General features: G+C 38.8%; 1 protein-coding gene across 6 annotated transcripts in view; it reads left to right on the top strand.

Annotated features, from left to right (window-relative positions):
* Positions 1-26,738, top strand: part of ACACA (acetyl-CoA carboxylase alpha) — a 284,911-nt gene that overhangs the window by 184,191 nt on the left and 73,982 nt on the right. For all 6 annotated transcript variants that reach the window (XM_059379646.1, XM_059379645.1, XM_059379644.1 and 3 more), the window contains 4 exons: positions 1,183-1,386; positions 6,795-6,950; positions 8,709-8,855; positions 23,531-23,800. In XM_059379646.1, the coding sequence (XP_059235629.1) occupies positions 1,183-1,386; positions 6,795-6,950; positions 8,709-8,855; positions 23,531-23,800 (777 nt within the window). The remainder of the gene's footprint in view (positions 1-1,182; positions 1,387-6,794; positions 6,951-8,708; positions 8,856-23,530; positions 23,801-26,738) is intronic.

The following is a 26,738-nucleotide window of genomic DNA, read 5'->3' as shown; positions in this document are numbered from 1 at the left end:
AGGTTAACAAGCAAGTCAGCTCTTTGAAATCCATTCTTTTTTTTTTATATGACTTTATTTATTTATTTGACAGAGAGAGAGAGAGCAAGAGGGGGAACACAAGCAGGGTGAGTGGGAGAGGTAGAAGCAGGCTCCCCACCAAGCAGGGAACCCAATGCAGGACCCCGGGATCATGACCCAAGCCAATGGCAGACGCCTAACAACCGAGCCACCCAGTTGCCCTCGAAATCCATTCTGATCTAAGATTCTGTGAAGCAAAACAGACTGCAAGGGTAGCACATACTTCTGAAGGACCATAAGAGAAGTGTGGTAGAAGATATTTTTGATATTTTCTAAGTTGAAGAAGCATTTTAGAAATATACTTCATTTAAGAAAACATTTATTTTGAGTAGCATGTCCTAGCTGTCTACAGCTGTATTGGGAAAACAAGATTTCACTTTAGAATATCAACAAGGAAAAATCCCATCTGAGGCCATTTGGTTAAAACAGCTTGTCTAAACCTGAAAACTAGGAGCAGTAAGCTGCCTTTGTATAAGCCTTAGAGAAACTATGGAACATCTGCCTCATCTACTTAAATCCCAGTTGGACTTGGCAATGACCAAGGTTCAGAGCTCTGTTTAGAGAGAGCATTCTAGCCCCACCTACAAATCGCCTCTTTTTAATTTGTGCAATTTACCAAGCAGCATATATTATTAAGTTTAATAAAATTGTATTGGAAAAAGCTCATGGTGGTAATTGCTATGATGATTTAAGGTCCTGTAAGTGCAATGAAACATAGTTACCATGCATATAAATGCTACTTAATAGCTGTTTAACTAGAGATTTTATTCTTATTTGGGGCTTTTTCTTAAATCCCATGGCTTGTAATTTTAGATATTGCAGATCTTTGATAGAGAATATGAATATAATTGGGAAAGGTGTAGGGAGTTGCATAGATTTGGGTGTTGTGAGCCAGAGAACCCCACTCCCATGCTGGGCTGGCATGAAATTGTCCCTGACTTGTTCTAAGCAAGAGTAGGGTTGGGAGAAATTATCTTTCCTTTCATAAGGAATACATGTAGTCCACATCTCCAGAAACCAGCACCTTTTTCCATCCCTTCTTTCCCAAAGATGGGCAGACCTGAAAACAGGTTCTAGTTACAAAGTGTTTAAGTTTTGTGCTTGGTGATGTGTCTGTGACAGATTGAGGAATCTGTGCGGAGCATGGTAATGCGCTATGGAAGTCGGCTGTGGAAATTACGTGTCCTCCAGGCAGAACTGAAAATCAACATTCGCCTGACGCCAACTGGAAAAGCAATTCCCATCCGCCTCTTCCTGACCAACGAGTCTGGCTATTACTTGGACATCAGTTTGTATAAAGAGGTGACTGACTCCAGGACAGCACAGGTACAGTGGTCAAGCAGGCTCCCCAGAGTTTTGATTGGGTCCTAAAGATGAGCTCCCTGTCCTTGTTATGGAAGATGCAGATTCACGTTTCCCATTGGTTTACATCAGGGAGTTACCCCCTGTCAGCAATGGTCACATAAATTTGAAAAACTTCATTTGCCTTATAAGATGTGCCTGTGTTGTTACATACTGATGAGCCCTAACAGACGCCAAGTGAACCTGATTCCAGAGGTAATTCTGCAATTTAGGGTTCTTTTTAGGAGGGCTCTTGAGCTACCTGAACTATCTGGTATGGTCTGGTCTGGTCTGATCTGTCCTGTTTTCAGCCCAGATAGTCTACTCATTGGGAAGGAAAGAAAAGAGAATTGTTGAAGTGTGTCACCAACTTTCATTTTAAAAAAGGAAAATTTCATATAATAGCTTGAACAATGTCAAGCCATGACTTTATCATATTTACCCATTGTTATTCCATTTACACTTTTCCTTCAAAGAGCTCAGTGTATTATATATCTATAAAAGAGCAAAGTAGCAAACTTTAACCACCTTTTCAGGTAGGAAAAACAAGACTGTGAAAATGGAGGATGATTCTGCAGTAGATTGATTCTGTCATAATAGAGAATTCCTTTTTTTTTTTTTTTTAATTAACATATAATGTGTTATTTGCTTCAGGGGTATAGGTCTGTGATTCATTGGTCTTACACAATTCACAGCACGCACCATAGCACATAACCTCCCAAATATCCATAACCCCACTACCCTCTTCCTCCCTCCCAGCCCCCCAGCAACCCTCAGTTTGTTTCCTGAGATTAAGAGTTAGAGAATTCTTCTTAATCTATGTTACCACCTTCATTTCTAAATATTTGTGCCATTTGCTATGATACTGGATTTAGATTGGTTTGCCCATGGCTCACATATTCTTTTTTTTTTTTTTTTCTTTTTAAAGATTGTATTTATTTATTTGGCAGATCACAAGTAGGCAGAGAGGCAAGCAGAGAGAGGAAGAGAAGCCGGCTCCCTGGTGAGCAGAGAGCCAGATGTGGGGCTTGATCCCAGGACCCTTGGGATCATGACCTGAGCAGAAGGCAGAGGCTTAACCTACTGAGCCACCCAGGTGCCCCATGCCATGGCTCACATATTCTTAAGAACCAGGATGTTATTTTAGGTTTTTGGCCTAAACTTGGGAAGTGCATTTCTTCTGGTTAAAGGATGGCCTTGCTCCAGTGTGTGTATGCCAAGATCTCTGTTTGTTCTATGTATTAGGTACTGGGAAGAGATTGTAGGTCTCTTGTTTTTATCTATGTCCTTTTAAGTCCAGGAATAGCAGCAAGAGAAGACATTTTTGCCAGTATTTTGAAGGTGAATTTTAAAAATTTGAGTTTGGATAGTTGTCAGAGTGACCTTTCATTTTGTGCTTTGATTCCCAGTTAGATGGCCAGAGAAATCTATCCAGTGAGAAGTGAACAGTTAAAACACAGAGAGAGGGGCGCCTGGGTGGCTCAGTGGATTAAGTCTCTGCCTTCGGCTCAGGTCATGGTCTCAGGATCCTGGGATCGAGCCCCACATAGGGCTCTCTGCTCAGCAGGAGCCTGTTTCCCCTTCTCTCTCTCTGCCTGCTTCTCTGCCTACTTGTGATTTCTGTCTGTCAAATAAATAAATAAAATCTTTAAATAAAAAAAAATAAAAAAATAAAAAAAAAAAAAACAGAGAGAGAGAGAGAGTGAGCACAAGAGTGCACGGGGTGAGCAAGAGAAAGAGTATACAATAATTTTTGCTGCATTTGATGTTTTTCAGGACAACCTTAAAGACATTTTCAGTCAAAGCTTTCCGTGGTCAGGGATATTTTTAATTAATTTCTACAATGGCTTTAAGGCAGGTCTATTCTTGTGAAAAATAAGATGGCCACTTGAGATTTTAATGTTTTTGGTAAATACGTTTGTTCTTCATAACTACCTTTTTTTTCCTTTCTTTCATTAGAAAGCTCTTAGATTTCCCTCATTCTGGCTTATGATGGCACAAGGGCATGAAAGGCTCAGACACCTTCAGTCAGGATTTAGTCCTATGCCTGGCACAGAATAAGCACTCATTAAGTATCTGAAAGAATGAGTGAGCTACCTTTTGCCTGAGGGAAAACCCCTATGACCTTGGGTCCTGCATATTAGGAAGCCCTGAAGGAAGAGGTCTCCCTCAGGCTCTTCAGCTGAGGGAGTCCAGCAGCCACTGAGGGGCCCAAGAGCCCCTGGCTAGAGGAAGAAAGCAACAAAAGGAACAGCCTTCTGCTCTGCTTTGGTGCTTTTAATGTCTGCCTGATGCTTATTGCCAATTTGTCCCCCCCCCTCCCCGTTTTTGTTCTAGTGAGTCGTTATGGAAATCTAAAATAATGTAGAACCCTGTGTATCATTCATTCATTTGTTCATTGGTGTAACATTGATTGACCACCTATAGTGTGTCAGGCAATAATGGACTCAAAGATAAAAACTAATCTCTACTCTTGAGAAATTTACATCGGGGGGAAGAAGACAGATAACTAGTTTCTCTGTAGTATGATTATGATTTATGCTATCATAAAACAGGTATAAAGTTCTAAGGGAGCAGACTTATAGGATCAGAGATCGTTTTCCAAGAGAAGCCCTGTGGATGGCTCCTGGGGAAAAGTGTATGATATATAAAATGTATACATGTTTTCATGAACTTGTAAACCATATACTTACTACCCATTTTTAACTCCTGTGTCCATTATAGTAGAAAGTGGAATTATTGTAGCTAGCTGATCATTCAGTAGCATCCGTTGCCCTCAACCTCTTGCTCAGCACTTCGTTTATTTTTTATGACAAGAAGAAGCAAGGTTGACTGGCTTGAGCTTCATTTTGTTTCATTTGCCTGGTAAAGTCTTTATGTTATTAGCTGTCAGCCAGTCATAGTGGGAGAAGAGATTTGGGTAATCCATTGCCTATGTCAGTTGATTTCCAAGTGTAGTATAAGGGAGAAAGTATACATTTTTAAATGACCTTTATTAAGATACAATTTACATATAAAATGCACTTATTTAATGTATATACTTCATTCTGAAATTGTATACACCTGTATAACCACCATCACAGACATTATAGAGAACATCTTCATACCCCTAAATGGTCTCGTATTTTCTTCTGCGGAGTCAAAGATAGAGTCACTAGCTCCAGCTCTAGGCAACCGTATTCATCTGCTTTCTATTGTTATAGGTAAGTTTTGCCTGTCCTAGAATTTCATATAAATGAAATTAGACACTGTGTACAATGTATCTGGCTTCTTTTGCTCAGTATAATATTTTTGAGATTATTCTATGTTGGGTAGACAATGGGTGGTATGTTCCTCTTCATTGCTGAATGGTATTCTGTTTTATGGATATACCCTAGATGTACCCAAATTTTTATTTGTTTACCTCTTGATGGACATTTGAAGTACTGTTTTCCAGTTTGGGCTACTGTGTATAAAGCTGCCATAAGAACATTGATTTACAAGTCTTTGTGTAGATACATATTTATTTCTCCTGGGAATATAGAAGAGTGTAATTACTGGGTCACAGGAAGGGTATGTTTAACTTTATAAGAAAGTACTAAACTGTTTGCCAAAGTAGTCCTACCATTTTAAATTCCCATCAGCAGTGAGTCTACCTAGAGGGCTTTCTCCAGTCCCTTTTCTCAGTCCACATAATTATGTTGCTTAACTAATGACCAGCCTCCCTTCATTCCACCTTGGCAAAAGTGAGTCTCAAACTCTGTACCCATGGCTCTTGTCTTTGCTAATAGACAGAAGCAGCAAGAACCTGCTGCTTTTACTCATTTTTCTTATTTTGATTCAGTTTAATTCCTCTGAGTCCAATTTTCTTTTTTTTTTTTTTTTTAAGATTTTATGTATTTGTCATAGAGAGAGCACAAGCAGGTAGAGTGGCAGGCAGAGGCAGAGAGAGAAGCAGGCTCTCTGCTGGACAAGGAGCCTGATGCGGGCCTCGATCCTAGGACCCCAGGTTCATGATCTGAGCCGAAGGCAGTGGCTTAACCGACAGAGCCACCTAGGAGTCCCTAATTTTCTTATTCTAACACACTGACCTCACTTAACACTTTGCTCTCTTAAAACATTGCCATTTCTACCGAAGACATTGCTAATTCTACCTCCTACCCAGTGACTTTGACCATTAGTCATGTGGAATAGGACTGGAAGCTCCCTTCTTGGGGTTGTAAGCCGCCCAAGACAATTTTTGCCCACTATAGGACCTGACTGACAAGTCAGTAGAATATACTTGTTCCTCTGAGGGAGGAGGCTAAGGATTCACTTACCTAAATGTTGTCCAGGGTTTGGGAAAGTACTCAGTTCTGTTGTTAAGCCTATATGTTATGTTCACAAATCTGTTCCTTAATGGTCTATTTTAGACCAGCTTATCTATTTTAGATCAGAATAGATATGTGGGTTTACATGCATACCCTTATTTCCCACATTTGTATTCACTGTGTTGGGAGTCTATATTTTATGTATTCGTGCATAAAGTGCCTAGTTTAGTGTCATACAGCGCCTGGGCACTCAATAGAGATTAACTGAATTGAAATAATGGCATCCCTTGTAAATATTCATAAGCAAATAAAACTACCTAAATAAATGGAGTATGAAGTACTCTTCTAGAAATGTTTGAGTTAAAGTGATTAAAAACTGGTGTGGCTATTTCCTTATGTGACAATATAGGTATTGCAGGAGCGATTCAGTAGTTGTGGACATAGTATATTGGGGAGATAAATATATATATCTGTATTATATGAATATATATAATAACACATTTATTTTACTATAGGCTATATCTTATGAGCTAACAAGAACAGACTAGCTAGATGGATGGCTGAAATCCATTTCTGGCAGAAATCTTTGAATCCTTTCTGTGGCTAATAACACTTAAAAAGCACCTTCTAATCAAGTAGACTAAGCACAGATAATAGGTTAGAGCCTTGATCTGGCCTTCTGCTGTTGGGGAAAGAGCAGAATTCTCTTCAGTGCATAGCTGTTTCTCAACTTAAATGTGAGGACTGCTCAGACTTGTTAGCTGACATACTTCATTTCTGAGTATATGAAATTCAAGTCACTTTCGAAGGCAAGCATTGTCATTCTGTCTCTGAGATGTGAAATTTACACTGTGCTTTCTTGTTGATTTCAACTAATCCAAAATCGAGAGCAACCCATGGTGTGTCATTGGTTTCATACCGTTTTTTGGAGTTGGATCATCTGTAGAGAGGTGAGAACACTACCCAATGTGTAAAGGCATGTCTTAGCTACTCAGCCCACCAAAAATGTGTTTCAAGAAATAACATCTATGAGAAAAGCCCATCTAGGCAGCTGATTTTATTCTCTGTCTGTTAACTCCCCATGCCATTCTCTTTCTTCTGCAGATCATGTTTCAGGCATATGGAGATAAACAGGGACCATTGCATGGAATGCTAATCAACACTCCATATGTCACCAAAGACCTGCTTCAATCAAAGAGATTCCAGGCACAATCCTTGGGGACAACATACATATATGATATCCCAGAGATGTTTCGGCAGGTAAAGGGGGCTACCTGAAGGCAGCTTAGCCTGGAATGGGGGCACTCACAAAGGGCAGGAAATATCTTAACACTACTCTCATTTCTATCTCGTTTGGGATTTGGTGACCGCCAACTCCAATATTGGGTAGTTCTTTATGAATTAACGGGGAATTGTGAGGATAGAAGCCTCTGTTGAGTAGAAGAAAGTAAACTGAGATAGCATGCTTCTGATGGTAATTTATAATGACCTGTGTGAGGAGTTATGTTCGGGTATGTATCTCCTAAGCCCGTAATCAAATTATGGATGTTAAAAAAGAGATTTGAAACTCTTATTCTCTTTTTCCTATTTTCCAAGATAACCCAGGTCTTTAGCTGATAGCCTAGGTTAATATGATGAGAATCAATACCAATAACATATACAAATGGATATAGTGTTCATGATGCACAGTTTAACATATCAATTCTTTTGTGGGAGATATATTATAGCTGAATAAAAACTAGTGTGAGAAAAATACGACATTATGATTCTCATCCTTTATATGAAAATAAATTCCTTTGATCTGTATGGTGAATCATCTCTGTGCTGCAGATTTTTCTTCCATCAATGGAAGGCAAAAAAAGTACATCCACAGCAGAAAATGCAACATACAAAGTATCAAAAGAATATTGAATTTGTCCTTAAAAAAAAATCTATGAATATAAGATTTTTCCACATCTCCTAGTCAGTACTACCAGTAGTACCACACTTGAATTTTAATAAAGTAATATATGTGGCCTTGGTAAATAGACTGTCTGTAATTTCTCTATTAGTCACAAGTACAAGAGATTTCCTTTATGTAGTCATTTGTTTACAAGTTCTCTCTCTAGAAACATAGCTATCTTCATTTAGTATTACCAGCATTATTAGCCTACAAGTTGAGTTTTGGTTCTGTTCCCCAGTGTCGAAACTATAAATAGAAATGTCATTCTATATAATTCTCCCTATAGAATAGACATAAACACTGTGATTGGAACATGTAGGTATAAATGCATCATATTGCCTTTAAATGTTGCTTTGAGACAAGCAAAGAAACAACTAGTTGCCACTTCAGGAGGTATTTGTTTTCTTAGTACAGAAGTTAGAAATGAAAATTATAATGGTTTTTTAGTGGATTGGTGTGTCTATTTTCTCAGCTTTGAGCAAAATTGATCTGCACATTTACAAATAGTCCTATACCCTTCATGAGGGCCGATAGATCTGAAAAGGCATTAGAAAGAGGATACTTCCCCTGAACCGCTAGTAGAAACTTTATTATTGCCTTCTTGGGTTTTCTTTGTTATTAGCTAACTGTCATATCACTTTTCCTAGAGGCTAAGGATTTCTTTCTATTTATTTATTTATTCATTTTTCTATTCCATTTTTCTTCCATTTTTAAAAAAGAGGGATTAATGCTATTTAGTTTTTTATTTTAATTTTCCTGAGGGGGTGGTGGTCAGGTCTGTTTGTTAGGTCTGTTGTGTTTGTTAATGCTATCATGATGATTCAGTATCAATCAGCAATTTGACTTTGTTGGAAAAGTGCCTGCTTTTGACATGTGAAAACATTATGTGAAAAATAATTACAGATCTGTTTTTTAACTGAGACTGAGAGCTGTAGAATTTGGCCTAATGCTTCAATGCTCAGCAGAACACTGGGAAAGGAAAGAGCAAAATTAGAATGACTAAAACTTAGCATTTATTTTTGTGTATGCTGAATTGCTCATTGTCACTGATGAGTCAAACTTTTCTCCTCTGCTAGTCTCTGATCAAACTCTGGGAGTCTATGTCCTCTCAGGCATTCCTTCCATCACCACCCCTGCCTTCTGATATGCTGACATATACGGAGCTCGTGTTGGATGATCAAGGTCAGCTGGTCCACATGAACAGGCTTCCAGGAGGAAATGAGGCAAGTAGCTGAGTTCCCTTCCCCCTTTCCTTATCTCTGTGACCACTGGTAGCAGCTTTCCATGGAGGTGGTCATTAAAGAGCATTAATTTAGATGCTACGTAGGTAGCACAGTAGAGGTAGAGGTCTTTGGGGAGAGAATATTGACTGGATATCAAGGAATTATTAATTTTTAGGTGTGATAATATTTTTTAAATGTTACAGTTTTGCTTTCTAAAAAAGAGTGATGTGTTCTGTTGGACATACCTATTTAGAATAGGTACAGATGAAATGATCCAATGTCTAGGATTTGCTTCAGAGTAATGGGGGGTGAGTGTGGGACTATAGATGAAACAAGATTATTCATGAGTTATTAATCAAAGCTAGATAATATATCCGTCAGAATAGAGCGTTTTCTCTATTCTTGTATATACTTGAAATTTTGAAATTCATCTACAATAAAAACAGTTAAAATATTGTTTTGGTATACTAGTATACCTTTTTTGGCATGTTTTCTGTGCTTGGGTAAATTGATCTGATGCTGTTATGATCATGGTAAATATAATCTTAAAGGGACTCAATCAGAACCAGGGATTTAAACATAAAAGAAAGTAGCAGAAGCCCATTTCTGATAGTTATCTAAGAATGCATTTTCTGATATTGGGATCCTTTTTCTTATGGTACACTGTTGATAATGATATAAAGTTGTATTCTGCCCGAGGGCCTATGGTCCTCTTCGTCCTGATTTTTACTAATCTTTCAATGTGCAGTTATAATCCAAATAACAAAAGTAATACACCTAAAAAGAGATAGGTTTTTATTTCAACCTTAGTTAGAATCCCTAGATAAATCTCATTCTGTAGAAAGAGTAATCTTTACCTGGGTATTATTCATAAACAGACTGGGTAGACTAGACCTTTGGAGGTGATATGTGGTATTTTCCATTTTGTGCACTATCTTTTTCAAAAAATGTTACTGTATATATACAAGGTGTGTGCTGTTTCAGTAAGTACACTAATGGATGCCAAAAGTAGATGAATTGGTATTAAGATGGATGCAAGCATTGGACCAGATGGAGAATGTCAGACTCCAGGAGTCCTTCTAATCTACCGCCTCAACAAATAGCAAAGGCAAGAGGTAAAGGAGAAAAGATGCATAGAATTTTGACGAGAATAGATATATACTCGTTAACACACAAAGTTGAAGCAGAGGTTTGTGCCATGGGGTAGCTTCTCTGCAGTGAGCCCCTCAACAGCAAAGAAAAGCTTCATTGTGCTAGACTTACATTCTGATTCATTCAACAGTGTAGTCTTTAGGAATGGAAGGCACCCTTGTGAACATGGGGCTGGGAGAGAAAGGGTTTTAACTAATGTAATTAAAACAAAAAAATGAGATTTTTGGCCACGTGAAAGCTAGCAGCACTGCTATGTGAAACCTCTTGCCATGATCTTTCTCTTCTGCTTTCTCTCTGTTCTCATTCTGTGTTTGAGCGAATGGAGACTAGGGGAATAGTGAAGTCCCAGAGGGACAGAGCTCTGTTCTTGCTGAAATTACAAGCACAGAGCTGCCTGGGCATGAACATGTAGTGTTTACTCTGCCAGTATGAATACAAATAGTCTTATTATACGGGACTCTGTACCCAAAGACCACACACACACACACACACACACACACACACACACGAATAAAAAAAAAATTAAAGGTTTTTTTTAACCCTTTTAAGACCCAACAAACCTGGGTGGAAAAGGGATGTCTTAAACAGCTGCGCGGTAGTCAGTCTGGGGGCCTGATGTTTCTCTTTGCCCAGGGCTTTAATAATCTTGAAATCGAGAAATCTGATTGTATTTGAATTTTTTAATTTGTTTTTATTTATTTATTTTGCTTTTTGTTGGTTTTCCCTTCTTGTTCTACTCTTTTCTCTCCTTAGTTGCCTATTTTCTTTGTTCTCTTTTCCTTTTCTTCAAAGGATTGACTTGGATTGAGGTGGAGTGGTTAGCTTGCTGTTTCTGAGTCTAAATCAGGAGGAGTGAGACTGATGTTCTTTGGTGAGCATTTAGTAACTAATGCCCGGGACGGCTGGTGAAGTCAGTCGGTGGCTGTAGCTAGATTATAGGGCATTGCGCAACAGAAATGAGGTTGGGGTATTAGTATCAAGCTCCGTTACCAGTAGCTTGCGCATACAATGGTGCATGTCCGCTGAGAAACTGACCAATCTAAAAAAGGAGTTTCAGCCCTCTGAACTCTGAGGGACAGCTGGCCCTAAGAGATGACGAGGTGTCAGTGGGATGTATTTCCTCATGCTGAGCCCAGTTTTATCAGAGCAAGTTGACTTTCAGCTCTTGCAGTTTAATTTTCTTTGGCCAAAGAGACAAGTTTGTCATGAACCTGGCACTCTCTGTATTACCCTGAGAATGATGTGAAGGGAAAGAAAAGAGTTCATGCTGATGAGATTTGGAGCAAATCTGTCCTATCCCAAAGAGAACGGGCATCTGAACAGAGCCTTGAGAAATAGTTTTATTAAAAAAGGAATAAAAAATTGACCTGTTAATGTTCTGAGAGCCAAGGCTCCATGTAAATGCATTGATGCTACATGGACATTAAATCATCATAATGTGGTGTTCTCCAAAGGTGACGGCTCTACCAGGTCATCATTGTGGGGATACTGCATTACTTTGAAGGATTGGAGTTGCTGAGTTTAAAACCTAGCACATGGATATAAGGAATGAAGGTAAAACAAGAGCTTCCTGCAGAGTTCCCCCGAATCGAGATGCTTTTCCCCATAATCAAACGGAGAAAACCTGTACTTATCAGACCATCGACTGTATGGGTGGCCAGGCTTTCTTCCCTGTTCCCCCCCCCCCCCCAGGACAGTAAATAGGTAAGATGGTGATGGGACCAGGACTTGGAACAATTGAGTTCCATTTAGTTTTAGGTAACTTGTTTGCCATTTGAGAAAGAATATTGGCTGTTTCAGCAGAGATGTGACCTGCATTTTGAACATTGTACCCATGTTAAAAGCACACGAAAGAGAGATTTTCTGATGTGGTGTTAGCCACTTTCTCCTCTCTGTTTTCCTAGTTGTCCCTTCCCCATCAAGAAAGATGTAACTGAAGGCATGCCACCTTATTCATGATGCAAGTATAAGAGAACACATTTTTCTCATTGTCAGGTTTGAATGGCATTGCATTTAGTATGAATTTAGAGTAGGAATAAAAGAGATGTAGACCAAATCTGTGAACTGTGTTACTTGCAAATAGCTCCAAAGATGAGTTGTCTAGGGCTTTTTTTTTTTTTTAAATAGTTTCAAGTAAAGATGAAAATTGTGAAAAATGTGATTGCAACATGGACTAAACGTATTTCAGCTCTAGCGGCTATGATGCTACAGTGATGGGCATCGTATGTAAATACACAGCTAGATGCATGTGTGTTGTTGAGCCTGGATGCAGAGGAAATGCTGCTAACCAACCGTTCTACTTTTACTGCTTCTCAATTTTGGAGGAATTGTTTTCATTTTCCTGCCAGTTTGCTAACCTGTTTTGATCATTTGGTGGAAGCTGTAATTGCAGGTGGGAACATCTCGAGTAACAGTTCACAATCCACTGCAGCTGCTTTTCACGCTAAATCCTGTTATTAAAAGGCTCAGGCTAAGATCAAGCCAAAGGTGGTAACGGACTTGACAGAGAACAACTTAACTTTGCCTGGTATAGGACAAAGAAAACACTAGCCTCCTTGAGACCATGGGGTTTTTTTGTTCTGAAATGTCACTAATATTCCTTTATTATATTTCCTTTAACTCCTGTGTGAACCAGATCATGAATCTCTAAATGGGGCAGTGATGGAAAGATGTGATAGGCAACTTGTGTAGCACTTCTGGTGTGGACAGAAAGTAGCATCTTGTTTTCCTTACTTTTTCAGCATGTGGGCTTTTTGACAACACAGACCCTCCCTCTCCTCTCTCCTGTCGTAATGAGTAACTGAGATGAGAAGAGTCTCGGTTTAGAAGCAGTTTTAATAATTAGGCACAGGGCGTGAATTCCAAAAAGGACCAGTAAGGAAGGACTGGAATTCTTGCGTGGTATTAATTTCTTTTCTTAAAGTTTTTCTGGGAGATAAGCGTATTCCAAATTGAATGCCATTTGATGATCACCTTCGCGCACACTACCACGCTTAAGAATTGTAGTCACTGCCAGGCTTCATTTCTTCAGATGGGCACTAGGTGTCAGGGTTTTTCCTTCTCAGCACCTTGGCATTTAGACAAGCCTCTGGAATTGCCCTCTGTGGTGAGGCAGATCCAGTAGTATTCTAACCCCTTTTTTTCAGTTGGTATGGTGGGCTTGGCCTGGTGTTCCTCCAGTATGCGATTGCATTTATAACTTGTCAGGCAGAGATCTGGTGAACACCTTACTGTATCATTGCTTTACATATTTTTATAGGAAATGTTTTTTTAGGAAGAGGGTGATTGAGGAGGGAAAAAATAGTGTAGATTAAAGTTTAAAGACTGATTGCCATCATGACTGGTATCTTTTATGCTCTTGGATTGGAAGGGTAGGGATGGTGGGAATTAGGAATTTGGTTCTAGAACTGCTCAGCCCTGCCCATAGTTAATTGTTGGCAACGTTTTGATGTTCAGTTTTAGCAAGGTGTAAATGTCTGTAATTTTTGTATTATAAAATATTTCAAACTTATAGAAAAACATGGAGAGTGATATGACAAAACCCCCTGCATCTACTGACTGCTTAAACAGATTTTATCATTTTGACACTGCTTCTCACTTTTACGTTGTTGTAATCCTTTGAAATCTCTCATCGGAGTATAAAAACAAAAAAAAAATTTAGGAGTTAGTAGGGAAAAGAAATTGGTAAGCTTATAGAAGCCTAAAAGATTGGAAGAAATTAATTAGTAGATCTATTGTGACAGTTTTTAGGCTGGAGCGCTTAACCCAAAGGACCTCTTATTTTAGAAAAAACACCATAAGCCTCTGTCTGAATTCAGTTGGTTGATGTTTTCTATGCTCTCAAAGGAATTGTTTGGGTTTTCCTGGACTCAGATTCTAGTGGAACCTATTATTCTTTGAAACTGTGACTGGAGAAGTGTGTGTATGTTAGTGGGCTTCAGTCCATTCCTCATGCACACAGAACCCAAATATTTTTCTAGCTTAATATTAGACTTTTGTATATTGTTTTACTCAATTTAACCTCAGAATAGCTCCATGAATGTGAAGCTAATTTGGATGTGCTTTTGTTTCATTCTTTGGAAATCAGTTTACCTTTTCATGCTGGGTGTAGAAATTGAGTCCGTGTCAATCTTTTAGATATGTGTTGGAGAAGAGGCATATTTGTATTGCGGTATGCTGAAGGTGAGCTTTGAAATAGACCTGAAGAAGGCAGATCTGAAAAACAGCACCGTGGTCTGTGCACTGATTGTTCAAGTTATGAAAAGAGACTAATGGTCCTTGCCACCAATCTATCGCTGAAGATGGGGAAATGTTTGCAAGTGCTTTGAGATCCTCCGCAGAAAAGTATCACACACCGCTGATTACATGTAAACATTCATAATTTGTGCTTGTCTTATTTTTCATCAAGGGCTTCCAAAAAAAAAAAAAAAAAGAAACCCCACACTTTAATCCTCTTTAATTCTTTTAGGCTTAACAAGATAGGAATTTCAAGTACAGAAAAAGACAGGTTATGAAATATGTGGTTAAGATAGTTCTGTTTAAAATTACTATTTTACCCTCTTTCTAAGTGAGCATGTTTGGTTATGAGTCTTTGTTTAAAATAATCCTCACAACCAGAACTGAGCCCCTCATTAGAAAAATATTGAGGCTGGGGCGCCTGGGTGGCTCAGAGGGTTAAAGCCTCTGCCTTCGGCTCAGGTCATGATCCCAGGGTCCTAGGATCAAGCCCTGCATCGGGCTCTCTCCTTGGTGGGGAGCCTGCTACCTCCTCTCTCTCTCTGCCTGTCTCTCTGCCTACTTGTGATCTCTCTCTGTCAAATAAATAAATAAAATCTTAAAAAAAAAAAAAAAAAAGAAAGAAAGAAAAATATTGAGTCTAATTTGGAAAGCTATGTTCCTGCCACGAAATAACTTCTAATGAATTTCTGACACTGTTCTTTTAGGATCATATCCTTTGTTTTTTTTCCTTCAAATTTTTATTAAAATTCCAATTAGTTAACCTAGAGTGTAGTGTTATTTTCAGCATACAACACTCAGTGCTCACTACAAGTGCCTTCCTTAATCGCCATCACCTATTTACTTCGCATAGAACTTTTCTTAGAATTCCTTCTGAGTGATTACTATGTACTGGAGACTTTTCAACAGGTGGATTAGTTCATTTGACTCTTTTCATTATTAGCAAACAAAGGCCCAATGAATTCGACTGACTGAAAATCCTAAAGCATCCATTGGCCGACTACCGCAGATCTCATGGAGGGCTCCTCAGTCCCCTTCAAAAGTCAGTCCTAGAGATAGCCTTGAACAAAAGAAGGTAATTGCCAGCATTTTTACCCACTTTAAGTTTTAAGATTTTACTGAAAAAGGATGTGATATAGTACCCTATGTCAAGCAACTTTACAGCTCCAACTATAGGCAATGATGAACATCAGGAAAGCAACAGATGATACCAGAGGATGAGGTGTAGCATGGAGCATCAGAGTTCGACATCTGTTTATGTGATTAACAGGCCAGCCTTCTTGAACTGTAGTCGGCCAGCTTTCTTAATTTCCTTATCATCCAATTACTCCTGTGCTCCATTTTCAAATACCACCGACTGGTATGTGCTCTATTTCATGTTTTTTTTTTTTTCTTTAAATTGGTATGTTTACTAAAAGCATTGTGTGTATATGCATAAAATTACTATAGCCTCATGTTTATAAATATTGCAGGGAGAGATAATTCCCCTGTTCAAAATTATTGTTTCTAATCTTCAGTAATATTTTCAAGAAATTACCTCAGGGATGAAATTTTTTTGCTCCAAAAATGGTATTTTTCTTACCCTTTTATCGCTTTTTCGAAAGGTTGAGGTAAGTTTGTTCAGCCATTTTTGAATTATCCAAGCATGAAAAAGAGAGTTTTTCAGCTGTTAAGAAAATTGTTTTCAGCTCTTTTATGTGATCATATAACGCTAGGCAACAGAATATGATATCTAGCAGATAATACAATATGGAAAGGCATTGACATTTTTTCAGCATGGTTTTTCTGAATGGCACAAATTATGTCAAATATCGTATTGCCTTGTGGTTTAAAAAGGCACATTTTAACACCCATACAGTATTTTCTACTATTCTATCAGATATGTTTTTTTTTCCTGAAATTCTAACATGAGTTAATATTGTAATTATTTTTTTATAGTATCTAACTAAAAGTGAAGATTTAATATTCCATACAAAATACAAAAGAGAAAGAGGTTAGGGCACCTGCATGGTGCAGTCGGTTAAACATCCGGCTCTTGGTTTTGGCTCAGGTTGTGATCTCAGGGCCGTGAGATCGAGCCCTACATTGGGCTCTGTGCTTAGCACGAAATCTGCTTGGGAATCTCTCTTCTCTCCCTCTAACCCCTCCTGGTCATGCTCACTTGCAAGTGTGCATTCTCTCTCTCTCTCTCTCAAATCAGCAAATAAATCTTTAAAAAACAAAGAAAAATAAAAATAACATTTTATTATGTATCTATAAGGGAACTCAAGTTCAGATTATTTCTCACTGGCTCTTAGTTTTCTCATCTTCATGATGCAGATAATGCTTAGGTCCATTTCAGCTCTAACGCTCTAGAATTCTTTGTATTGCTGCTTCAGGGCCTTGTACGATGGTCCTCTTCCTGGGGCATTAGCAGTAGTGAAACAATAGTTACTGGAGGCTTTGCCAGAAAATTTCAACTTTTAGACATTATCATGGAAAATAAAGCTTTAACGTATCAGCCAAAGTCTAACCTATATTTAAGTCCACATAGAAAAATACTATTACAGCTGAACTCAAAATGAGGAGATAGAAGAAAGGCAACCATGGCAAAGATATTCTTTTACTGCTTCCCACAGCATAGCTATAGTTGATGGATGCTTCTTACATTCTTAAAAACACCATCCCGTCCTCTTTTGCCCCTTAGCTTTCCCTTCAAATTTATTGCTTGAGCTTAATATTAGTATTTTATTTTGTAGTAACAGCAGCTTTGGAAATTGTGCATGTGTGTGTGTATGGATGTGTGCAATTGCACATTCTGTTCACACTGATAGTACAATTAATGTTGATGTCAATTTTGGTGTTAATTTTGGGTCATGATTAGTGTTGACACTTTGTGTCAGACTAATGACATTTATGGGCACCATCAGAATAAATGTTAATATTGTCATGTTTTTAGTATCTGTTATAGTAACATTAAACCAAGGTCCTCCCAGGAGAAAAAATACATGTATGGATAGATAGATAGATAGATAATGCCTTTCTGTGTCGCTGGTGTTACTCAGCGAGAAAATGACATCTCAGGGCAGAATCCTAATCACTGTTTGGAGCATCAGAAATAATGATCACCTCTGATCGGGGGTTGTGAATAATTCATTCGGTTTGATTTTCACATCCTGTCCAGTGATACTTTTCAAACCAAATGTGTTTCTACAGGAAAATAATGGTCCCACTTCTTATGGAAATACTGTGGCACAAATCATTTTACCCACATAAAAACAGTTAAATAAGACTGTTCTCTTCTGCTTGCTTTCTCCTCCCCATTCCCTCCTCCCTCACTTGTGTGTGTTTATTCCAGAATCAGACTGTGGCCAAAGAAATATTTTCTCCCTTAGAACTTGCATAAGGCAGGCGTTTATTTCTGCTCATCCTTCACTTATTCACACTAACTCTTTTGATCCTCTTCCCTTTTTTCATTTTAATTAGCTTAGGTTGTTAACCCTAAACCTAAGAAACCTGCTAATCAGAACATCCTGTTATCAAAAGCCATCTGAAATTACATATTTTTAAATGATTTATGGCTATATTAATGAAAACATAATTGGCAGTAAGTGGCTGGAACCACTTCGTAAGTCAGTGGTTGGGAAAGAAGCTCATGCATGGCCATGGCCACGTGCCACAGAGCCCGAGTCTGAACCTCCTTGGGCCAGAAACCCTCTCTGGCAGGCCCTCTTAGGCTGCCACCCTCAGTCCCGGAGTGTCATTTTCCCTGGGTGTCACCTACACCAAAGCACTGGAGGGAGAGAGAGAAGCTGGAGCAAGGAAATTCAGCGATGGAATTTCCTATGGTTTTTATTTTTCAGTTAATGTACTAGGCAATTTGGGCTTAGGTGAATTCAGTGAATGTCACATTCCTAACCACATTGTCACACTTGTGTATGCTTTTATAGTGACTGCAGAATTCTCAACATAAAATCTCCATTGTGTGTATAATATAGATAGACCCATCTCTGTAAAGTAATTTGACTGAAAAACTTAGTGTCCCAATTAAATAGGGGGAGAATATGACTGTCTTCTGAAGTAATGACCCAATCCTCTGAGACCAAGCTATTCTTAGATAGCATATTTTGAACCATTTCTCCTGAATGTTGTGACCCCCGTCCCGCCCCTCTCTCTCTCTAAATCTAACAAGGGCAGGGGAAGTGTTTCTCAACCTACTTCTCATCATCAGACAGAAAGTATTTTGCATTCAGAAACCATTTCCAGTATCAAATTCAATTTTGTCAAGTGATTAGTTGAGTTTGGTAGAGAATAATTTAAAAACACAAAGCTGGAAGTGGCCGTGGTGCTTTTGCGTGGAAGGAGAGCAGTTGCTATTCTCGAGTTGCAAGCCCTCTTCCAATGACTGTGCGTCACAAGGTGGATTATTGTGTTACACATCTTTGCAGCTGTTACAGACCTGCATCTGTTGACGCCATGTGTTCCTATCCCGGGCTGCTTGTAGGAAGACTTAGGAGAGTGGGTGAATTGATACCTTGCCTGCCTATCAGTGCAAACGTCCTTTTATGTACATATGTTTGTAAAGCTCTTTAGCCCCCTTCAAGATGAAAGGCTCTGTATAAATATAAGCTTTCGATTTTAGTACATGTTTGTAATACATGTGGTACAGTCCTAAATATGTATTTAGCTGATAGGCACTGTTCTTGTCTATTGTACAAATATTGACTTTAAAAGTATAAATATGTATTTAACCATCAGACCAGAAAAACACTGAAGCAGTTACTTCTCAGGTAGAGATATTAATATTGTATAAACCTATATATACATATATTTACATTCTACTATATCACTGCAGAGCATTTCATTTTTAAAAATGAAATGATAGCCTCAACAAACTAAGGCAGTTCTTGATATTCTTCTCCCTTCGAGGTGAGTCTTGATTTTTAATTTTCATGTGTTTCTCTCTTTCCTTCTAACTTTATATAAATATGATCTGTTGCCATAAGACTTAAAGTCAGCTTTTATAAAGTGCGAGAAATCCTTAGGCTGGTGAACTATTTTTCCCTTAATAAAGTTTTTTTTTATTATGGTACATTAAAGTAGGGACAGTAATTTTCACATACCTGTCACTCAGTGAAGAGACCACTCCGTGGTCTTCTCTTAGTTCCTTTTTAAACTTACATCACATTGATAATTTTATAAACACATTAAGGAGAATTTAGAAAATAGAAAAAAAAAAGACCCACACAATCCCATCTTTCCAAAAATAATTACCATCTCATTTTGCTGTTTTTTAAAAATTTTGTAGATTAGATACAGTGTTGTAACACTTACTGTGCCCTTACTATGTGCTAGATACTGTTCCAAGGCTTACCATGGATTTAATCCTTACAACAAACGTTATAGGAGAGGTAATTATTACCCCATTTTACTGATGAGGAAGCTGAGGCACATAGAGGTCAGTAACATACTGCAGTGGCTAGAAAACTGACTGAGTCTCTATTATGTCAGAGTCAGATTCTATTAGATTCACATTCTCCAAATCTGACCAAATCTGGCTTCTGAGTCTCTGCCCTTAACCACCACGCTGTTTTGAGTCTCATGGTTACTACGGTATATAGACAAGTTTGTTAAACCTCTTCCTTAAATTTAGTATCATATCATGGATATTTTAATATGCTATTTATAGGCTTCATACCTATAATTTTGTAAGGCTGCAAAGAATACTAATGATGACCTTATTAGCCAGTATACTTCCGTCCAGAAGAGGGAAAAGTTTTTATCATGACATTTTTTTTAACTGTTTATATTAAAATATATTAGATTTACAGAAAATTACAAAGATAGTACAGAGAGTTCCCATAACCTAATATTAACTTCTTACATTATTCTTGCTTAAATGATCTTTTCTGCTGAAAGAGGTGTGTTAAAATGTATTTAAGTGAAACCATTGATTTTTCTAAAGTCGACATTTTGCATAAGCGTAATATAATTATCAAAACTTAGAACTAACGTTGGTACAATATTAATAAGTAAAATACAGGCTTTGTTTTGAATTTCACCAGTTTTTCCTCAGATGCCCTTTTCTGTTCCAGAATACCACACCGCATTTAGGTGTAAATGACATTTATGTTTGTGTTGTATTTGACGTTCATCTTTCCATATTGTTTCCACTAACTGCAGTGGCACTAGTCTGGAACATGTTTCCTTAATTTCTCTAGTAAAGGCAATTATGTGAATGATATTTTAAAAAATAAACATACTAGCTATAAGGACAAGTTACTTAATTCCTCTATATCTTAGTTTTCTTGTGGCAATAATAACAGATGCTTCTGAATTAATAATCTGAGCACTTTTTATGATTGGAATAATTGAGACTATATGAAGTTAAGTGGTTGGTCCAAGATTACACAACTAGAATAAAGCTGAGATTTGGACCAAGATAGGCTGACATTCCCCAGACTAACCTCTTAACTCTTGTCCGTATTTGTCCATATTAGTATAGTACAGCATGTGATAGATGTTCACTTAATGATAGCTATTATTCTTGTTATTTTTAAAAAAATAAAATAGTTGAATGATGTTTAGGACTGTTATTCTGTGATCCCTAGAGATAAGTCATAGACAGTGTTCTAAGCCCTTGGTGTTGACTATTTTCCAAGAATCGTTTAAAAAATGAAATGACTATAGAACCAGCAAATATTTATTACTCCCATATTATGTGTAGGGACCCTGCTAGGCACTGGAGGAGATGATATAATGGTTTAGGCTGGCAAGCTAAAAAACGATCCTAGGCAATATATGATTAATTACCAAATGAATTCTCTACATGAATTCTCCTACTAAGGTAGGAGATCGGAGAAGAGATCACTTGAGGCTAGGCAAAGCTTTACTGAGGAAATGGAATTTGAATGAATCTTTTTGGAATGGGTAAGATTTGAATAGATTGAGAGGAGAGAAGGGGCAAATTTTTATGTTGGAGTCAATATAATAGACTACTGTTTGGAATAGTTGATTTGTCAAACCCATAGGCATTGTTAGTTTTGTATGTGGGGACATTGAAGCTCAATGAAGTTATTTTTCCAGGGTCACACAATTAGCAAGTGATAGGACCTATATACGGATCCAAGTTAGTTTGACTCCAAAGCCCATCTTCTTCATTATGTGCCCTATTGTTCAAATAGCAATAAAATCTAAATTTCAGTATAAGTTGAGCAATAGGTGCTTTCTTGCATGTTTGTCCATTATGCTTCCTCAAAACAGAATCTCTGCTTTAGGGAATCTGACTCTACGAAGACTGGATAGCACTCTCCCTTCTATAATGGTACTTGTTAAAGGAGGAGGGAGGTGGTCGATGAGGAACACACTTTGGAAAGACATTGATAAAGAGTAGTGTGTTCTTGGTGCTGCTGTGTTGACACCTAATTAGAAGTCAATATTGCAAACATAATGACCTAGCCAATTGCTGAACTGACTGCCCAAGTGACACAGTTAGAGTCCCCAGGTAATAACAAAAGAAAAGAGTATTATTTGCTTGCTCAGTGCCACACAGACACAATGTTTGCATTAGCATGCAAATGCTGAAGTAGATTCTTCAAGGCTTGTTTCTAAGCTACTTCTAGCCTAGGTGGCTAAGGTTAATATATCATAAAATTTGGTGTAAAACCCAATCTTCCTAACTACAAATGCATTTAGAAGAAATAGCTTTTCCTTCCTGAGAAACAAAAGAGATGTTAGGTTAGAGGGCCACGTGGGAAAGCAGGTGTAAAATATTTCTCCCCACACAGGCATTATATTAGCCAGCTTCTTAAAAACCATGACCAAAGTTATCCCGATATTTGCAGTTTCTCTGTGCTATATTTTGGAAGATCTGTTTCTCCTTCCTATCTGTGTCTTTAATGAGCAGATAGAGTAATACCTTATCTCAGAAGGTGATTGGATTTTTTTCTGTGTATTATATCCATTTTGATTTGTATTTGGCCAATGGTATGATATATTAAATAGCTTATATTTATCTGTGGGTGTTTCATATATATATATATATATATAAATATAAAATGCTGAGAATCACAAATAGCTGTGTGGAAAGCTTCGACCAGCCTGATTATAGTGGATGTGCAATTGGATTGAGGAATGTGTACTCAGAGCTTATGATCACTGGCCCGGTTGAGTCTGGGTGATGCATGTGGCTTTCCAGGGACGCTGCTATTTACATCTGTTAATGGCCCTTCTTGATGGCCAGCTCCCCAATGAGGTGATATGCAGCAGCCTGGGGATGAGGGACCAAGGCTGCAGATGTGGCTGGGCTCCATTAAGCAGGACCAGGAATGCTCGTTCATCTGGTAGGCTTTGTGTTTGGGAGTGAGTGGAGGGGGTGGGAGTGTGGGGGAAGCCAGAAAGAAATGGGGGGGAAAAAAAGAATGGAAAACATTACTTATCCGGGTATAGAGAAACAGACAGGCAGGCATGAAAAACTGCTGCTGTAACTGGGGTGTGAGTGAATAGAAAAGAAATGGAACTAGCAAATAAACAAGTAGAAGGATTGACTAGATCTCATATAGAAGGGGATTAAAAGAAGAGAGGGCTGGGAGGGTTTGGGAAGAGACATGTCACCCCTGCCTTCTGAGTCAACATCATTTATTTTGTGGCTGGACAGATGCTCCTAAACAGAGAGTAGAGATTTACATATATCGTTCCTTGCGTGCTTTGGTTTTCTGGTGCTGGGAGAAAGTGGCAAGAGTTGCTTACAAGCATGTAGTGTTGAGCTCTAGTGAATTCTTGCAGAAATGGAAGACACCTAAAGCAAGCTGGTCAAGAATGCTGCTATTACTCCTGTCAAATGCTAGAGAATAGTAAAAGGATCCAGGATCACAAAAATGGTATAGTTCGTGACAGGTGATTCTCTTTCTGCTCTCCTCACATGTGTAAGAAGTTTCTCAGACAGACTCTCAGAGAAGATGGAGCTAGTGTCTTAGTAGACAGGGTAGGAAGTCAGGGAGTTTGGGATTTAATTCCCTGCACCATGGCATTCTTCCACATGTATCTTGAGTACATTTAGACTTGATTTTTCCATCTTTAAGCAGATTGAAACAGCTGGGCAATACATAGTAAACCAGCTAGTCTCACCACAACCCAGGGAAGTATGCTAGAATGTATGTTTTAGTTTCCCCAGGAAACTTGGCTCTTCACCACTACGTATCTTTACAGGAAGGCTGTGTCTAAGGTATAGTCTGATACCTTCAAGGAACTTGAAAAATATTCTGCATGTAAGAAGCTTCTATTTATTTGTTTCTCTGGTGCCTTTGCAGATTGGCATGGTAGCTTGGAAAATGACCCTTAAAAGTCCTGAATACCCAGAAGGCCGAGATATCATTGTTATTGGCAATGACATCACATACCGAATTGGGTCCTTCGGGCCCCAGGAGGATTTGCTCTTTCTCCGAGCTTCTGAGCTTGCCAGGGCCGAGGGTATCCCACGCATCTTTGTGGCAGCCAACAGTGGAGCAAGAATTGGACTGGCAGAGGAAATTCGTCATATGTTTCATGTGGCCTGGGTAGATCCTGAGGATCCTTACAAGGTACAGACTAAGCAAAGATAAAACTGCAAGACAATGTATGGTTCTCTTGCTCTATGTGTGTATGTGTCTACACAAATAAAGAGGTTGGGGAAGAGGTAGAGGTTTCGGTTCAAAAGTCAACAGTTACAAGTGAGCCATAACCATAAAAGACAAATTGTCTTTTAGTATATTCACCTGTTTTTTTCCCTCTAGCTTGGAAGTAGATTGCTGTTTCTTGGGTTGAACACTAGAGGAGATAGATACGCGTTCAGCATGAGACATGCTAAGCCAGGAATATCTATCTTTAAACCTTTCCACTGGGGCTTCCAGGACTTATGGTCAGTCATTTACAAAAGCTCTTGTATCCTCAGCTTCTTCTCTGATTGTTCTCTTCTTGAAATCTGCCTATCCTCTGAAGATACTGCTTTCCCTGTAGCCCTCTTACAGAGTGACTGATCTCTCTCTCCTCTCTATCCCTTGTCTCGCTGAGCCTGCAGAGGAAAGAGGGGCTTCTTTGTGCCTTATTGCTACTTCCAGACCCTTCTCACCCACCTTTCCCTCTGAAAAATGCCCATCTTTGAGTCTCATGGCATCAGACTGTGCCACACCACCACTTATCAGAGAGGTCCCCACCACTTTGGTCACTCCTTCTCATTCTTTGCATGTTTCAGTTGCCGGCATATTGTCACTCACTCCCGTACAATGAGCCCTGTTATAATTCTTGGTAACTTCTATATCCATATACATGATCCATCCCATAATCCAGCCTCATAAATCCTTGACTTCCTGTCCTCCACCCCAGCTGAATCTCTTCTTCCCCATGATCTTAATTTCAGCCCTACCTTTCTTTGCCACTCCTCCATCCTCCTTACATCCTCAGCTTACATTCTATGGTCAGTCATAGGTTAATCATTATAATTGTATAATTACCATCTTCCCTACACCCTCAACTCCTTTGGTTCTTTCCTCTTTCTGCTTACTCTGTCTCTTTACAAAAACCTTGTTTAAATCCAATATTCTCCATCAACTCACATACGTGAACCTGCATAGCTGAACGCTGATAGAGAGAAATATCCAGTGCTATAGACTGGTCTTACTTTAAATTCATTTGTGAACCTCCTGAATGACAATTTCACATCTTCTCCTCTCTCCTTCAACTTCCAAAACCCTCTTGCCCCATCCTCCCTCTTAGCGGATGACCTTGCTCTTCAATTCACTGAGGAAATAGAAGGAACAAGAAAAGAGAAGAGAGCATCTACAAGCTCCCACATGTCTGCATCTGTGCCTTTATTCCCTGCCATCTCCCCTGTACTTTGGATGAACAGTCCCTGCTCCAATCTAAGGCCAGTCACTCCTTTTATACACTTAACCCTTTCCTTCTTACATCCTCGGGTTTTTTTCCCCTCTACTGAATCTACCTCTTAGTTCACAAATACTTAGCCCTCCATTCAGTATCCTTATTGACAGTAAAGCTTCTTAAAAGCATTGTCTCTTCCTGCTCTCTCCAGATACTCTATTCCCATTCCTTTGGAACCCACCTCAGTTAGGCTCGCACCCTCACCAGCCCACTGTAGCTGCTTTGTCAGGGTCACCGTGGGTTCCACACTATGAAATTCTGTCACGACTCTCAGTCTTCATCTGAGTTTTTCAGTGTCTTAGTAGCCTTTGACACTGTTGATAATTTCTTCATCCTTGAAATATTTTTCTCCTCTTGGCTTCTAGGACCCCAGGGTCTCCTTTTTTATCTTCCTATCTGCTCCTTACCCGTTTCCTTCACTGAGTCATCTTTTAAATGTAAGAGTGTTTCAGGGGATGATGGAAATATTCTCTATTTTGATTGTGGTGGTGATTTCCCAAGCATCTATATTCCAGAACTCATCACACTACAGTACTTAAAATCAGTGACTTTTATTGCATGTAAATTATACTTCAGTAGAATTCATATTAAAAGTGTATGGAAATTGTTGGTGACTATGTTTCTTTTGGGGGTGATGGAAATGCCCTAGAATCAGAGAGTGGTGATGGTTGCACAACATCAGAATATACTTAAAAACTACTGAATTGTTCATTTTTAAATGGCCAGTTTTGGGGCACCTGGCTGGCTTAGTTGGTGGAGCATATGACTCTTGATCTCAGGGTCATGAGTTCAAGCCCCACATTAGGTGTAGAGCTTACTAAAAAAAATATGACCAGTTTTATGTTACATGAATTTTAAGCCAAGGTCCTACATAGCCTGGCCTTACAGTACCACCCTGCCCTCTTTTCTTGCTGGGGACAGTCGCATTCCATGCTAGCTCCACAGGCCTGCTTACTCTTTCTGGAACTTCATGAGGCACACTCCTGTCTCCATGCTTCTGCACCTACAGTTCCTTCAGCCTAGAATTCCGAACCCCAACCCCATCCTGATAGCCTCATGTTTTGTTTCTTCTGTTCTTCAAGACCTTATTCAAATGCCACTTTCAATGAAGCCTTCCCTGGGCTCTCCTTCCTAAAGGTTCAACTCTTGCAACACTCTTTTTTCTTTTCCTGAAACATTATTCTCATTAATAGTATATGTTTTATTTATTGGTATATTTTCCGTCTCTCTCACTGGAACGTAAGTTCCACAAGGCCAGGAAATTTTGTTGGTTTTGTTCATCCCTATTTTTCCAGTGCCTAGAACAGTACCTTGCCCATAAGAGGTACTCGGTAAAGACATGGTAACTGACATAATAATGATCCTCAGCACTATAAGATTCTTGTCAGAAGTCACACAAATTCAGTGGCAGATTCAGGTCTCTTCCGTGTTGTGCTCACTGTGGGTGAAATTCATTGAGTTGAACACTGGCCTAATTTCTCACAGTATTTAAAACGTCTCCTCTGCTTACTTTATTATTTTTTTTGACTGCATGACTAATTCACGTAATTTAAACACATGTATTCTATAACCCTACCTTGTGAGTGTGTGATGTATTGCAAA

This window comes from Mustela nigripes, chromosome 16 (assembly GCF_022355385.1).
Source record: "Mustela nigripes isolate SB6536 chromosome 16, MUSNIG.SB6536, whole genome shotgun sequence".
Lineage (NCBI taxonomy): Eukaryota > Metazoa > Chordata > Mammalia > Carnivora > Mustelidae > Mustela > Mustela nigripes.
Note: the sequence above shows the minus strand (reverse complement) of the source record. Positions and strands in the feature narration are given on the sequence as shown.